We start from the raw sequence: 17,223 nt of genomic DNA, 5'->3' as shown, positions 1-17,223 counted from the left end.
TATTTGAGACCTCTTACTACAGAGAGAGTTTTTTATTTATTTATTTAATAATCGAAGCATCTTTGGATCGTAATTATTGTTAAATCTATCAGAGGTAATAAAAAATGGAAATAATTGTCAATTTCTCTTTAATATCATCGATTACAACAGATTTTACAAAGGACGGCAATTAACATCAACTAAATTAAACATCTTAATTAACAACGTCCGACTACAAAATATCAAAACTTTTTGGTTATAATTTGGCTGAAAGAGCACTATTCAACATTTCAATGCATTCTTAAAAATATACCTCAAGTCAAATTTAATTTAATTAAAACGAATTCACTTCTTCAGACATTAGACAAGAAACTGTAATATTATGAACATTCAAACTGATGGTGTTTTATTGGTCACTTTATCTTGAGTTTTTTAACTGCAATTTATTCAATTCGTACCCAAGTTAATACTTTTATAAATCAGTTTATCATAATATTACAATTCCGAGTTTCTCAGTTCTTAATACTTTTAATTCTCACGTATATACATATGAAAACACAATAACACGAAGCCACATTCTCCTAAGTAATCGTATTTTGGGCCTCTTCAAAACCAAATTGTTAGTCTGAAGTGCGATTACGTACCGTTCTGTATTGTTAAACTGAACCATTTTTCGACTTTACGCAAAAATGTGTCGGTCGTGTTATTGTGTTGTAGTGTATTCACAATTAACATTAATATTTACAAAGCTATCACAATACAGATTTGAGCATAATATTAAAAACATTTAAGTACACCATTTGAGGGAATCTTTGGACACAAGGCCAATGTTTACTTCAACCGTTTCAAAACTTAAATATAAAATTCACCGCATAAAACTATTTTTTCTCGAAAAGGTCTAGACAATGGCCATTAACTAGTAATTTTTAATAAGTGAGCAACAAATGAGCGAGATTTTGTTTAAGAAATAGAAATACTGAGAGGAGAGATTTGAGAAAATAATTTGAAACTTTGTGGTGATTGAATCTACTTAAATCTAACAGATGGGTCCAGCCCAATGCGCTAGCTCAGGTTGGCTTGAGCGATGCCATTATATCGAACCGAAAGAAAATACGGTTTGACAGCTCTCGAAAAGGAGCATTTGAAGGTTATAATACTTGATCAATATTTATAAATATAACATTAAATTAATTAACCTATGTCATAACAGTCATATATACATTGAAATACCCTTAAAGTTAATTTATTTGTCTTTACATAGCCGGTTACATTTGGCACTCCATAGCACGCGCTACTTTTACATCATTTTAACTAATTCACTAGAAATAACTCAAAAAAATATCTATTTGTGCTAACGAGAAATACACACAGAGTGCATAAGGACCGTCCTGAGTTCATATTTTGGTCTCATTCATTTAAAAACGTTTCTCCAAATAATTGTAAGATTTAATTTAAACAGAGCTACCAATCAGCAGAAATGAATAATATTATGAATGTACAATGTTAAAGGAAAAGTGTAAATTGTCAATAAATCGAATCTTATGCACTCTGCGTTGCTGAGATCTGTTAAAGTCCTAATCTACGTTTAAATTAAAAAATCTACGTTTATGAAAAAATATTGAAATCGTAAGAATCGTTAATATCTGCGGAATTATAAAAATACTTAGAATTCTTAGATCTCTCAGAGGCTCGAGGCTAGCCTGCAGGACAAAGGAATGTTTTTTTTTTATTTCAATACATCTATCACATTTATAAAGTCGCCTGTGTCGTCTATTGCCCACGTCTTATCTGGAAGAGAAAATTAACAGTTTCATTTAGTTCTAGTTGAACATCTTTTCTTTACGATTTTAGAATTTCAGTTTGGAGCAAATACAAGATTTGCCATATTAAACCTTATTTTATCAAAAGCAAATATGCACGTTGAACTGACCGCCTAACGACACAGCGTGGAGAGATGTCAGGGCGCGGCGAGTCTCGTGCAAGTGTCGCAGAGAGCCATGTCCCCCGAGAACCGCTCCACCTGGAAGCAGGCGCTGCTCACGCCCATGGACCGCGCCAGCCTCTGGCAAGTGGCCAGCACTCCCTCCCATTCCGCCAACTCGTCTGCAATATTTGATACACAATTAAGTGGAATTTCTCAAAGTCATACACACCCTGTGCATATAGAAAACCTACCGATGGCAATATGTGCGGTGAGTACCACGTGGTGAGTGGACAAAGCCCACGCGTGGACCGAGTGCACGTGACGCACGCCCGTCACGGCCAATAAGCCACTAACGCACTCGCGATACCTGTCACAAATATTCAAAGATGTATGTTTAAATTATGTTTAATCAATATGTTTAATTAATTTCTGTTACATAAATCATCTATCAACATTTTATTGTATTAAATTCACAATAGAAATACTAAATACAGTCGTCGTCAGTCGTCGAGGATACCCTCGTGAAGATGACAGTTGTCAAATGTCATTAAGATTATAAAAATGTAAAAGTTGTGTACCTGAAGTCAGAAGGCACAGCCTGCATGAGCATCGCGAGCGCATCTCGTACGACGCGCACGGACGTCAAGAGGACGAGTACGCTGAACATGAACGTGCATATGGGATCTATCACTTTTGCTGCTGGCTGAAAAATTATTTACGCTGCTTTTCAGATAATAGTAAAATAATAAGATAAAGTAACAGTCAATAGAATGTATGACTAAACATGTCAATTGCTCCAGGAAAGAACAAAACTTGCATAATATTAAAAACAATACGTACAATTTGAGTAATGTAATAATAATACTTACGTAAAACTTAATGATGACAGCTGCAAGGAGCACCCCACAGCTCTGAATCAGATCTCCGATCACATGAATGAGCGCAGCACGGAGATTTATGTTCCTGCAAATATTTGATAAATATATATTTTTAAGGTAACACATGTTCAAAATGGACATGGGACAAAAAGGCTAAGAAACTTTAACTTCCGATTTCCATGCCTGATTTATTAATATATAAACTATACTTATTTTGAAATAACTTGGCAGTCATAAAGATATCATTTTTTTCATTTACCTTTGCGAATTGCCTATAACCGTTGCATCACCAGCGCTTAGGTCCTTCATCCTGTAATCACCATTGGGAACGTTCCCGTTTGTATGTTTGTGCTCTCGTCGTCGGAAGAGCTTAAACCGCTGAGGAGAGGCCTCCGAATGTGTATGTGTGTGTCCGCATGCCGCGCCGCCGTGTGTGTGGTGGTGAGCTATGGGAATGTTCCAGAAAGTCTAGGTTTGTTTTATATTCTACCCTGGGCTGTTAGAGTTGACTATTCAAAGTGATCATGTGATTCTACTGAATAAATTAATTTTGATTTTGATTATGAGCCCTGGGCGCCGATAGAGTACTCATGTCAATCTACCACTGTCTACTTAAATTAAAACATGTTATTTAGAAAATAGTATTATAATATTAGCTTTTCAAAACCTACCGATATCCGAAGCACATCCGTGTAGCACTAAAGCCAGTAAAACATTAAAACCGACTCCACAACCAGATACTATCATCATCATGTCTGGTTCGATATTGTATTCGCCGGTATGTATACGCACGGCGGCCACGTACACGAACACGCCCGTTAACGCCCATATTAACAGCACTGAAGCCATTGCACCTAGCACCTCTGGAATAGGTAAATAAGCCTTTAGCTAGTAATATAATGTTGGTACATTTGAATTGGTTACGAAGTGTAAAAAAATGTAAATTTATTTATTTACACTTCGTATCCGTACATATAAAAAAAACAAAAAAAAGTAAGTAACATAAATTTTAGCAATGGGCGGCCTTATCGCTAACAAGCGATTTCTTCCAGGCAATCCTAATATGGAACGATATTAGGATATCTAAAAAATATCTATATACTATATCTACAAAAAAAAAATATAAATAATAATATGTATAAACAAAAATGTAAAAGCTTGTCCAAAGGTTAATTGAGTCACAATTAAAATATATAAGTGGTAACTAATTACGAGGCAGAAGAAAATGATTGAAAAGAGTTTTAAATAAATTTAAAGACTGAGCTCGTCTGATACCAATTACTAAGGAATATATTATGTTACATATTTATTTTTGTACACGACTTCACTATTACGTAAAGATTAAAGTACCTAATACCGTAGGATCAATCGATAAGCTTTTTCTTGAATATAACGTTACTAAAAATAAAAAATCTCACCAGCTCGTCGATATCCGTAAGACATACTGGCGGTGGGAGGTCGGGAAGCACAGCGGAAGGCGAGCAATGCCAACGCGAAACCTCCACAGTCGCTTAACATGTGAGCAGCATCGCTCATCACCGATAGACTGCCGGCGAGGTAGCCACCGATCAGCTCGCATATCTGAAGCAAATATTATCAGCTCAATATACTTAGATATAAAGTAAGTACAATATAAGATTGCAGCGCGCCGTATTGGTATAGGCACTCCACTCCCAGTTCCCACTCAAGTTTTAGTTTACTTGTGTATAAGAGTAACAGGAAGATAAAAATATCACTGCAATATTATCATTTACTACTTTAATGTTTTAAAATTTAACAAACAATAGTAGTATAATATAGGCTGTGTGTACGTCACCGAGTTAATGATAATGTTATCACCTCATGTATGTTCCCTGTATCGTTTATTCATTTCATGGAAGATTTCAGCTTTGGGTTGAGTTTTAGTACTGCTACTGATTTAATACCAACCATTCCAGTTGGTGCCCAATAAATACCAAATTCAGGAATCAGGAACGTACTGTATGATTTTACGGAAACGTTAATGTATTTTTCTTGTTTTAATAATTGCTAAGTAAATATTAAGATTTTTAATTAAAACCAGATCATCTGCCCTTGCCAAATGTATACTTATCCAAATCCTTCATGAAGGTAAAATAGAAATGATTTTTGTGAAAAAGTTGTTATTAGGTTCTGTAAAATATTTCACTCACCATAAACACGAAACAAAGCACCAAAGCCGCCAGCAGCTGAGGTACAGCACTGGGAGGCTCCGGCCTCTTCCAGTGGCAGTGCTCCTCTGATTCACCAGATGTCGTCACTGTGACCTCCGCGTAACTCTCCTACAATTTTTTAATATAACTATATATAATACCGAAGATTTAAGGTAGACCTTGTCTTTCCGTTCTAATTCATCCGATCTTAGAAAATTCTACGAAATAGATTCGTGTAGAAAATATAAGACAATATTGTAGTGTAGTGTAGTAGTAAGTATTCACGGGGTTAAACAATAACTACATATTTATTTAAAAGGCACACTAACGAAACACAAACAAACACTTACAGTATATAATAATATACATATACAGTATAATAAACATAATAGTATTATGACGTACAATAACAAAATACAGGCATGTGCATCAATGAAAAGTGTGTTATTTTAACAAGAGAATTATTTATACTCTAATTGTTTCCAATTGAGCTGAATTTCAGCATACGCATAGAGGTGCGGCTATTATTCCAATACAATGTTTAATAACTATATAGTCTCAAGAGAGTATATTCGTGTTGGACGCCTCCGAAAGCTATCTTAAGCCTTCGAGCGCTGAGAAGTACAAGAGATATTATTATATATAAAGAACTCTCCCGGGCATGTTTGTTTGTATGAACGCAATATACTTAAAACTATAGAATTTTGGTTTTTCACGAATGCATTGATACAGTTTTATGTGACTTGACTGAAATATAATCATTAATACTAAAGAGTTTACAAAAAAGGTAACATAGTAATAAATAATAATCGTATAGTGGGCTCAAAATGTATTTTCAATAATTCCATGTAACAGCAATAATCATAAAACCGCGTATGATAAAAACGATAAACACGCTCTTCGATAATCTTAACGCAAAAGATATATGGGCCATTCTCTACTAACTGGAAACTTGTCTATTGACAGTTGTCCTAACCTTTTTTTTCTAAAAAATATAAATATAATATGTTAAGTCGATAGATAGTTATAATATATAAATATTTAAACAAGAAACCATCGTAATTTTCCCTTATTTGTCGAATTATAAGCAATTTTGTGAAAAAACGCGGCAGAGGACTGTTTTGCCACCCAGATGACTGTTTTATCTACCCACATACCAGTTTAAGTCAATGTTTATATGAATAAAAACACAATATTAGTTATTAAATGTAATCAAATAAATTATCTTCTTTATTAAATACTGTATCACATACAGAAATATTTATATTTATTAGGAAGAAATTGCGAGTTTCGCTCTCTGAGTAACAAATTAAAATAATTATAATCAAAATTAAGCTTAGGTACTAAGAATCAGCCTTGTTTACTTATCAATGCAGACTTATTTCTCAAAAACAGGTACAGGTATATTAAAATAATAAAATATTCGTTTCCCTTTTAGGGCAATATCTGGGTTTGGCAACTTCTTTAATACTTGGTCAAAGGACACATCAGAAACATCATTTTCATCGACTCTGAACGTGTGTCCTTTGTCATCACAAATTTTTAAGAAGGTTACTGTTAGTTCGCCTTCTTCCATATCTATCTTATTAATTACTGCAGCATAACAATATTCAGTGTTTCTTACTAGAAATTTAACCAAGACGTAATCACCGATGGTGTAATTCTGTTGGTTGGATCCTGTGAGTTGTCCATGTTTTCATTTTCAGAGTCTGTGTAAATATCATCTACGTTAAGTTTTGTCTTGTTTTTGTACGCTCCTAAATTAAAATGCTGGCACTCGTCTTCACAATTGCAACTTAAACTTTTCATAGTGAGTTTAGCGCATCTTGGAGCTGATTCCAGAGGACTTCTTAATATTTCAGCCTTTATTTGATGTATTTTTAGAGTGCCATTAAAGTCTGTCTAAGTCTAAGTCTGCTGTTGTCATCATTTTCATAAAAGATTCGTACAGTTTTTATGCAATCAGATGAAATTTTGTCTTTGCGAGTCCGAAGTTTAGGTACTAAAACTGATTGACGTGCTGCCTTCTGAATTGTTTTACAAGATATAGCTTATCTTATAGCTATATTTGCTTCGCCATAACTTGTACTTGTGAATTAGTTTACCGGACAAGACTTTTCCGAAAATTTGTTTTTCTTGGCAGGTTTTTAAATTAGAGTAGTTTTCTTTCAGCTGTGCATTCAACACTTCACCGAATAGCGCCTTTTTGACTACTTCTCTGCGAGTTACTGGCGAATCACACATTTTGATAAGTTTAGTGTTAGGTGTGTCTACATTTTCCTTTGTCTTAGCTTTTTCCAAACGTTCTAATCTCTTCCTATACTTCTCGGATTTTTTTTTGTAATACTCGATCTTTTTGTCTTTATCCTTTATAATTTTGTCACGTTTCTTTCTCGCATTACTTGCATCACTTCGTGGAGTGATCATAGGACTCATAGGTAGTATTGATGGAGAGACAGAACATTGAGGAGGAGGAGAACCCTCGGTTTCGGGCGTATTTTGTCGTACTTTTGTTTGTAATTTCTTTCAAAGCTTTTTTTTTGCGCGATAGGTAGCACAGTGCTCTCTCCACTCTTTAGTCACAGCTTTGTGTTCACGTCGACTCATATCTTTAACTAGCTTTCTTGTGCCTTTTTCCTTCTTCCTCTGGTAGTTTCGTCGTTCTTTTTCCTTCAATTGCTCTCTTTTTACAGGGTCATTTTTTAGCCGTTGATATCTTAACCTTTCAGCAATTCTTTTCTGCTCTTTTATTTCTTCTTTGGTTTTAGGTTTCTTCTTTGGTGGCATTGCGTCAATACTAAAACAATAAAATAAACTTTCAAAATTGAATTTAAAACGGTAGGGTTTAAAAACAGGTAGTTATTAGGTACATATTATTGTATATTTCAAAATCCATAATAATAGAAAACAAGACCTGAATGAGCGTGGCATGCCTTTGTAAGAAAGAAAGAAGCTATCGACAAACACTAGGTTAGTGCATACTATAAGGAATATTAATAAAATACACGGACGTCAAATAAAACAGTTCTCTGTTACATTGAACAGTTCTCTGTGTTATAAATTTCCAGAGGACTGTTGCACAGAGGACTGTTATTTTTACGTAAAAATGTCATACCGCGTATGAGTTTAAATATATAACTTCATAACACTGAGACAGCTTTAAATTATCACACTAAGCAATTTTTTGTTAAATAAATATAATTATAACACATAAAACACCGTTAAATAGACTTACCAGAGGAATGTTCACTCATCACTACAGAGACGTGGCTACCATACTGACGCGGAGTTGTCACTGCGCAAAATGGCGGCGATTTGTTTAGCATGGCGACCGAGCAAACTTCACACTGTTAACGTTCGGTTTCAAGGGCAATGTAACCAGAATTGTCTTTAATATTTTTGTGTCACGACATTCAAATTATAACACAGGACTGTTCAAAAAATGTCTGGACAAAATTCGAACACTAGTTTTTAGTACTAAAAAATTATCTAAAATAATAATTGTTTTTTGTTCACATGCATCAAATATTCTTTATGTTTTTATTGTATTCAAAGATTTACTTTTTTAAATAGAACTTAGAAAAACCGAACCGACTCATACTCGATCCGGAATTAGGACATAACAGAGGACTGTTTTTAGTGGCCTTTAGACCGAATTTATGAAATGATTATGATTCTAAATATTGATTAAACTTGACTCCTTAAGTAACAGGTTTTATATTATGTGTTTTAATAAATATAGCTATGCATTAATATAGCCAAAGTAAAAAAAAAAATGCTTGGACCATGATTTTCCTGTTAGCAGAGAAAGGCCCATATTCGAAAGCGAATCTCCGCTTAATGTTATGTAAAAGATAAACCAAAATCAATAGTGAAGATGTCTGACTTGCGACACGTTTAGCATTAGGTTGGGGAGACAGTGAGAGGGATCGGAACTGCACGTTCCCCCATTCACAACTAAATTTTAAAGCTGAGATTATTGATACACTTATACTTTCCAGTCGTTTAAAAAATGCCTGGAAAATGTACTCGAATTTTATTATTTCGTATTTTGAACGATAATAATTGGATTTTGTATGTTGCAATTTGATATTTTTATTTAAGATATATAATATACTTAGACTATTTCTGGTAAAATAACTAACCTTAAAATGTAATAACTAAAATTTATAATTAAAAGGAGTCCCTTCAGGCAAGATTCCGAAGATACTGGCAGCGTTCCCCCTTTTGAATAGCTAGACTAGTTCTTTGTCCGATATAGCTGCTAGCTCTTCGGTCTTCTGTGATGTCGACTAATCCCCTTACCTAAAAAGCCTTATAGCGCTAGGACCCCACGGACCAAGAATAGACACCGAATGGGACATAATCATATTTGGAGCCCATTTTTTGTCTTTCCAGCCGCATCACAAGCCGCACCAGCTCTGTTGTTGGTTTCATGTAGATGGAAAAGGGTCAGTGTGTCTGAACAGGTTGCATCCCATACTTGCACCCGGCCCATCTTCCATGGAATCATATACTGAGACTACATTTGTTTATTTAATGCGTCATGCAATTAAACGTTTTTAGTACGTTCAAGGCCCAAAAACTATGACCTTACTTGAGGATTCTTGTCCTACATAGGTTACATGCAGAACTTTCATGACTTATCTACTTAAGATAACAAACTGAAGTGAAACTCCAATGTTTCAGAGTATGTTGGCGAGCGCTAACCGCTCTATCAAAGTCTGAACAAGTATCATCGATCAGAGACTTCTCGCATCAGGTGGATGTTTGAAGTTTGTTCTTAGTTCTAATTAGTGCACGTTAGTAATCTACCCATTACAGGCACTTAAAGATAAGAATATGAGATTCATGTGATTTGCAAATGAAAATCAAAGAAATACAGTAAGTTTAGTGCCAAAGTTTATAAAGGTTACCGAATTACAAGAAAATTAAAAAGGTTTTTAATTTGATTTTTAGATATCTTAGGGCCATCTTACATCTACATCAGCGATCTTTGATATATATTTATCAAATATATACATATATAAAAAAATATTGGCAGTTTTTGCCGCGCACCACTACTTTGTGGAACCAGCTGCCGACAAAAGTATTTCCGAACCAATTCGACTTAGGGTACTTCAAAAAAAGAGCGTAACAATTCTTAAAAGGCCGGCAACGCACTCGCGAGCCCTCTGGCATTGAGTGTCCATGGGCGGCGGTATCACTTAACATCGGGTGAGCCTCCTGCCCGTTTGCCCCCTGTTCTATAAAAAAAAACATTTACTTAATTAAGAATTCTTAACAGAGCAGCTATAATTATTATTGAAATATGCAGGAACTAAGTGCCACGCCGTATTATAATCTCTAAATTGTTCAGATCACTGAGTGGAAGTGATTTGTTTATCGGAAAAGCGTCACAAATGATAATCTGTGGAAAATATTTCCATTTTACACACAGCTTATTTGAAGTGACATTTTTGAATATACTTTGGGTGAATGCCAGGCAATAGAGACAACAAAGTTGGTCTAATTATTTGGTATAACATAATTCTCAGAAATTAAAATAAATAAATAAATAGTAATTGTGTGAATAATAAGCCAAATATTAAGATATAGAAAAAAATCTGCTATCTTTTAAAAATCAAAGTGTAGTTCAAATCTTTAAACTTCTTTTCAAAGTATTTTCTTGCGAAATTGCAATCCCGCTGCCAGTCGTTTCGCCCAGTTTGAACTGAACTGAGTAGTAAAACGTTCCAATTTCAAATATGTACTGTGTCGGAGATGTAAAGAGAAAATATAGTATTATATTAAAATATCTATCGGGACTTCGTTTGGTTATTTAATATTACACATGTAAAATGATTACAAAGTTCTATGTAAATTATTAACTTGGAATTACTTGCTCTAATTATTAATATTAATAATATTGTATGCAACTTCGGTGACGTTTCAAAAATGATAGAAGAAAAAACCAAATGATAGAAGAAAATGGAGGACACCTTGAGCAATTTCTGCAAAAACCCTACATCTTTTAGTCGATACCAACTCCGGGGAAATAAATACAGATAACACAACATTTTCTGCAGCTGTAATACTTTTTGACATTTAACACCTTTGTCTTCAGTCACCGTGACCACGCACGCTGTAAAGCACGCGAAACGTCGGTTTAAATTTAAAATTATGTACAAATAATTATAAGTTTAAATATAATAATACATATCTATAATCCGTTAAAAAAGTGTTTTTCTTTAGAAAAAACCAAGTCGTCAATTATAATCGTGCTTTTACTAATCTTTTTTTTTTTTCCCTTTGGCTCTAACACTGTTTGTGCATTAGCCAGCGTCAAGTATGGGATTTTTATAATTCGTTGTTTTAATTATTTACAGTTTATGCATAATGAAAAAACTAAGGAAACCAATCGCGACATAACATAAATAATTGAAAGCGCATAAATTTACAAAAAATCAGAATAATTAATAATGGAAAAAAATCAAAATTATAGTTTAATGTTATTATTTACAATAAACATACTTATTTACTAATCTTAATAGCAAAGATACATCAATAAAAGGCCTCTCTGCATCTTCTACCGCATTTACTATGGAGAGTGTTCAGAGAAGTCTGATAAATACCTGCAGCTGAGGTTCATTATCGGACGTTAAGGCGGAATACAAAATACCACCCGCATCACATCGACGTCTGTTTGCCCTCAACTGAGTGTCTTGGCACACCACCACAATGTGGAACCAGCTGCCCACTGAAGTATTTCCGAACCAATTCTAGAAAAGAGCCTACCAATTGCTAAAAGGCCGACCAATAACTTAAGAGCCCTCTGGCATTGAATGTGTCCATGGGCATACATACGTTCATACATTCATTGACAGTAGCCCTTAACATCAGGTGAGCCTCCTACCCATGTTATATAAAAAAAACCGTGTCAATATCATAAAAAATAAACAAACATAATTTAAATAAATAATGTTTATAGGTAATTTAATTGAGAATCTTAGCGGATGATGGTTCTTGGTAACGATATTTACTCTACACCCGTAAATAAAATAATTGTTACGATACAGTACACTGCAAAACGCTTATAACGCCGATAAGGCAGGTTACATAAGATATCAATAGGTATGGTGTATAAGGAATTTTCTTCCTACAGCCATCCAACTAGTTTTTATACAACAAGACTAAACTGTTTTTGCAATGTACCTGACATAGAGAACGATATAAGGTCGTATTGGACCTACGTTACATAGAAACCAATAATTATAATAATTAGGTAGTATGTAAGCATTATTGTAGTTATTTTAGTTATTATTTACGTGAAATGTAATATTGTATTTCAATTGCATAATTCAGAGCAGTGTTGGCCTAATGGCTTCATCGAGCGACTCATCCCTGGGTTCGGAGGTTCGATCTCCGGTTGAGCACCAATTGTATTTCTGTATATGCACGCCTTTAACATCGCTAGTATGGTGAAGGAAAACATCGTGGGGAAACCGTCGTCACTGTAGCATCAACCAGCAACAAAATTAAATCCATAAATAAAATATTTCAATTACCTCTAGACGAGATGAGTCCTTCGTGCAGATTGGATTCTCTTGTAACTTTGCCAAATTGGATATAGCACTGGCGAATCGAAATTGAAACCATTCATTATGGACCTCATCAAAACTGACCTATTTTAGGTACCGCAGTTGATTTCGATGCAATGTGGCTATGAGATGTTATTTGCGATGTCATAAATATGTATATATTTTCTCTATGTAATAGGAGAACAAGTAGGAGGCTCATGTGATGTTAAGTGATTACGCCGCCCATGGACACTCAGTTTGGTATGCTCGCCCAGTTTGCCAGAAGGCTCGCAAGTACGTTGCCAGCCTTTTATAAATAATAATAATTCCATCCCAAATGACAACTGTTATTGTATACTGCCTGCATACAACCATAAGTTCATTGTTTTAAAATTATGTATAAGTCATAGATACTACATATATCCGTAGTTGCTCCTCTCACATATTGAAATCGATTTTCATGTAAGTATGATGTAAGAGCTTATCACATTAAAACATGTACATATTTCATTTTTCTTGTACCAGAGATAAGTATCAGAGAACCGAGCGTAGGTAAGCTTATATTTATGTTAACATTTGTGTTTAAAAATTTGAAAAATTATGAAACTAATAATTTCTGCATTATATTTCTGTAGGCTTCATTATTAACAATAGATAGTCACATTAGCGTTTACCCTTGAAATCCAATAAATGGATAAAAAAAAATTACCAAATTGTTCAATATAAAGTTACTAATTCCAGGAATCACAGAGGTCAGTCACCGAGTAATGAACTTGAAACGAATAACCCATAACAAAAGAACGCAATTTTACGAACAGACTTCAAGTCATCATTGTGCACAAACAAAATTGTATTAAAAACTTTTGTGTTTGAAAATACAAAGCTAAATTGTATACTGTTGAGTATTCACACTACAGGTACCTACATTGTCTCGTCAGAGAAGCTAGAATAATTACAATAGTCTAGCATCGATCGGACTATCAGTTACACCCATTACGCCAACAAGTCGGATTACTGCGACAGGTTTGAGCCGATTACGATGCACTCGTACAAGTTCAATACTGAAGGATAATTTTTAGATATGACGCAGACGGACCAAAGGTTAAGATGTCATGAATGGATTGTCGTTTTAGAAATTAGTGTCGAAAAATAATAACAGATCTAAGATTCGCGTTTGAATAGGATTTGTTCATAGCAAATATTTTGGATAGATAGATTCGTCTTTACGTAAAGAGCATTAAGTATCGTATTATTTGTAGACAAAATACATAATTTATAGTACCTAATACAAAGTCATTACTTGTTTCAACTGATAAGAAAATAATTTTAATTTTCTAAAATTAAAATTTTCACACTCCGAATACGAGTTAATTAAGTCATTATCACTATATGTTTCATTAAACTCTGGCTCAGTTTAATTAGACATATTTAACAAAATAACATTTTAAAAAATATCATGTTATTTTTTTATTATACTTTTTATAGAACCGGGGGCAAACGGGCAGGAGGCTCACCTGATGTTAAGTGATACCGCCGCCCATGGACACCCTCAATGCCAGAGGGCTCGCGAGTGCGTTGCCGGCCTTTTAAGAATTGGTACGCTCTTTTGAAGGACCCTAAGTCGAATTGGTTCGGAAATACTTCAGTTGGCAGCTGGTTCCACAGAGTGGTGGTGCGCGGCAAAAACTGCCTGGAAAAACGCGCAGTTGTGGAACGGCGGACGTCGAGGTGATACGGGTGGAATTTCGTATTCTGCCTCGACGTCCGATGATGAAACTCAGCTGCAGGTATTAATCCGAACAACTCCTCTGAACACTCTCCATGGTAAATGCGGTAGAAGATGCAGAGAGACCCCACATCTCTACGCAACGCCAAAGGATCAAGCCGCTTGGAGAGATTTTGGTCGTCAACGATTCGAACCGCGTTATGATATCAACTATTAATTTCTCATAACAATTTTACAATTTTACATATAAGTAGATGCAATTTTATGACCAAATATCTATTTTTATAGCCTATTAATTGTTCGTTGATTAAAACGTAAAAAAATATCACATTTTCCAATACACAAAATACATGTTAAGACAACGAAACATTTTTATAATTATAAAATAAACCTCACATTTCGATAGAACTAAACAAATCTCAATATGTATATGTACTACAAAAGTAGCAAATATTTAACACTTCATACAATTTAATAACTAAGTAGTACAGGATATGATGAGACACATACCATTTGTATTGTGTATATAAATAAGATAAAGGCCAAACGGAAGATATGCCACAATGGTCTAATGTTTAACAAAATAGTCGAATGCACAAAATGAATAATCTGACGGAAATATTTGCATTCATGTTTGATGATCTGATAAATTGTAAGAATAAAGGTCGAAGAGTCGCCTAACTACGGTACACGACCAATCTGAGTAATAGAAAGGAAAGAAGCTGCGTGCTAAGCCACGTCATTTCGGCTATTTTGTTATTTTTAACAAGTGTTGTGTATGTTAAACCAGTTTGGCGAAATCAGTCTTTTTTAACGAAATAAACATAAAAACGTACTCACAAGTACGAGCGTCTCCATAATTCGCACTAACAATCACGGTTTACAATAAAAATGGAATGAATATACTCAATAGTGTATGATGGCCGCATGAAATGAATGTTTGTCAAAAACAACTTTTTGTCATGATTTTTTCAAGTACCGTCATTTTTTTGCAACGAGCCAAATAAAAGCGTGTCGTATTCAGAGAACCATCTAACATTCCATCATTGTATTCATAAAACGAAAAATAGTTTTCCATTCAGCATCCATTTAGTTGTCAATATATTTATAGATTTTCGTAATTCTATGACTAATATTAACGGGACTTTTTGAATTATTTTCATTAATTATGTATTGAAGTAAGTCCACATCATACTTTAACTTTGAATTACAAAAGTGAAATGAATTTGCTTTTTCAATAATTCAATAATTTACACATTGGAATCAACATAATACATAATATTTTCAATACATATAAGCAAAAGCTAAGCTAACCAGATTACTTTAAAATGTAATATTTAATCATAAAAATACTACTAATTTACTGACTGCCTGAAGCTAATAAAAATTTAATTAGACAAATAAGATATTTTTATGAAATCCAAAAGATACAGAATTACCTTAACCCTTTAATATTGACATTTTCCAATAAGTTGTTCAATGTTTATATTCATTTATTTATTTTAAAAAATAACATGTATGTTACAAACAAAAACAAAATGAGAAAATGTGATGTCACAAATTTTGCAGGTTTTTAGAGATTAAACAATTTTAAACACACTTTTGAAATGTCATAGTATGAATATATAAATTGTAAAGGTCAGGTGCATGTTAGTAAAAGTATAGTTTTAAAAAGAATTTTTGTTTTTACATATTCTAACTTTTATATGATTCCATTTTTAATATATTTGTGTCCATATTCTCTAAATTATTTTTCCTAATGAATTTATCAATAAAAAGTCTTAAGCACAGGAACTAGACAGTAGACGATTAAGGCAAATAACCTACATTAATCTACTTCTGATTATATAAATACTAAACCATATTTTAACTAATTGGCCAAAATTTATATTTGTTTTTTTAATAATTTACAAATGTACAGAAACAAACATAACTATTTTTTAAACTTAATAATTAATTTATAAGATGTAAAAGGCATTCTAAAGAGAAGTTAAAATTCTTTATATAATTAAGTACAACTAAGACCATGAAATGTTTCTAAGCCTTATTTTGTAGGTATCCTACGTCATATGCGGTTTTTTATGATAAAAAAAAATCAACTTCTAATTATCTTGTACACTCGTACTACAGTAGTAGTTTTAAGTATCTGTACTATAATTAACTCTAATACAAAATAACTTCAGTCACTACGTCTTTGCATATAATTTATTTCAACATAAACTTGTTAGAAAGGAAAATCTAATACCGCTTTTCATAATACATACAGACGTCATTAACTCACCTCGGCCAACAACGGTGCTCGATCCATTTGTTCTGAAGAAGCAAACGCAGACTCATAGTACGCCCCTCGACTTCTAGCTTCGTATCTGGAGCCTCCTTCATTCCACATCCGAGCTTCGAGCTCATCAGACATTCTGGCGCCCTTGATAGCACCGCATATACAATTGTTTACACAGTAAAATACATTTCTGTCATAAAAATTGGCAATAATCCAACACTATCTTGCAGACGATGCTTTCGTCGAACCACTTCACATTTATTACTCGCATAACAAGTAAAATTAATTGATAAAAATATTATTTACGATCAATAACAACGCAGCATCTCACACGAAGTCATTGAAACACTGCTTTGACTGAAATCTCAATTGAATATTGATGATATTTTGTTTGTTATGTCAAAACGATGCTCTGTTACTTGTCAAAGTCAATCTTCCATGAAAGGTTTACGTCTTGGCAACAGATAAATGTTACCGTACACAAAAACTGTGCTCGTATTATATACATTTTTAAGCGATTTCATCGTCCTTAAGAACTTTTGCCATAAAAAACATATTATAAGAAGAAAGCGAGGGTAATTTCGTTCATGGTAAACGTATTTTTCACGGTGGTGTAAATTAAAAAAATAGAAGATTTGTCTGAATTAGTTAGCGGTAGTGAGATCAATTCTTCTAAAGCTTTGGCTGCGTGTTTAATTGAATCCGCCG

At 33.8% G+C, this 17,223-nt stretch overlaps 1 protein-coding gene and 1 long non-coding RNA gene across 3 annotated transcripts; both read right to left on the bottom strand.

Moving 5' to 3' along the window:
* Positions 1-111: 111 nt before the first annotated feature.
* Positions 112-16,872, bottom strand: LOC111000374 (zinc transporter 2). Of its 2 annotated transcripts, none has more exons than XM_022269777.2 (10): positions 16,519-16,872; positions 4,953-5,081; positions 4,200-4,362; positions 3,453-3,644; positions 3,041-3,227; positions 2,773-2,866; positions 2,482-2,606; positions 2,155-2,270; positions 1,910-2,082; positions 112-1,767 (listed from the first exon to the last, which is right to left on the bottom strand). In XM_022269777.2, exons 1-9 carry the CDS (start codon positions 16,648-16,650, stop codon positions 1,937-1,939), a joined length of 1,284 nt encoding a protein of 427 aa, XP_022125469.2. In that variant the 5' UTR covers positions 16,651-16,872; the 3' UTR covers positions 112-1,767; positions 1,910-1,936. The 2 variants fall into 2 exon arrangements, with proteins under 2 accessions (XP_022125469.2, XP_022125470.2); XM_022269778.2 differs by lacking the exon at positions 16,519-16,872 and adding an exon at positions 15,078-15,197.
* LOC123689174 lies at positions 7,707-8,331 on the bottom strand. Its single transcript, XR_006750216.1, has 2 exons — positions 8,188-8,331; positions 7,707-7,749 (listed from the first exon to the last, which is right to left on the bottom strand). It is a non-coding gene; the product is annotated as an uncharacterized LOC123689174 (long non-coding RNA).
* Positions 16,873-17,223: the final 351 nt, after the last annotated feature.

The sequence above is a fragment of the Pieris rapae genome, chromosome 5 (assembly GCF_905147795.1).
Source record: "Pieris rapae chromosome 5, ilPieRapa1.1, whole genome shotgun sequence".
NCBI classification, from domain to species: domain Eukaryota; kingdom Metazoa; phylum Arthropoda; class Insecta; order Lepidoptera; family Pieridae; genus Pieris; species Pieris rapae.
Note: the sequence above shows the minus strand (reverse complement) of the source record. Positions and strands in the feature narration are given on the sequence as shown.

Excerpts from the sequence above, each read along its gene's own strand:
- LOC111000374 (XM_022269777.2), bottom strand. The coding sequence starts at position 16,650 with ATGTCTGATGAGCTCGAAGCTCGGATGTGGAATGAAGGAGGCTCCAGA. Across the intron at positions 3,228-3,452 it reads CGGATGTGCTTCGGATATCG|CTCACCACCACACACACGGC; the intron begins GTAGGTTTTGAA and ends ACATTCCCATAG. Across the intron at positions 2,867-3,040 it reads GTTATAGGCAATTCGCAAAG|GAACATAAATCTCCGTGCTG; the intron begins GTAAATGAAAAA and ends AAATATTTGCAG.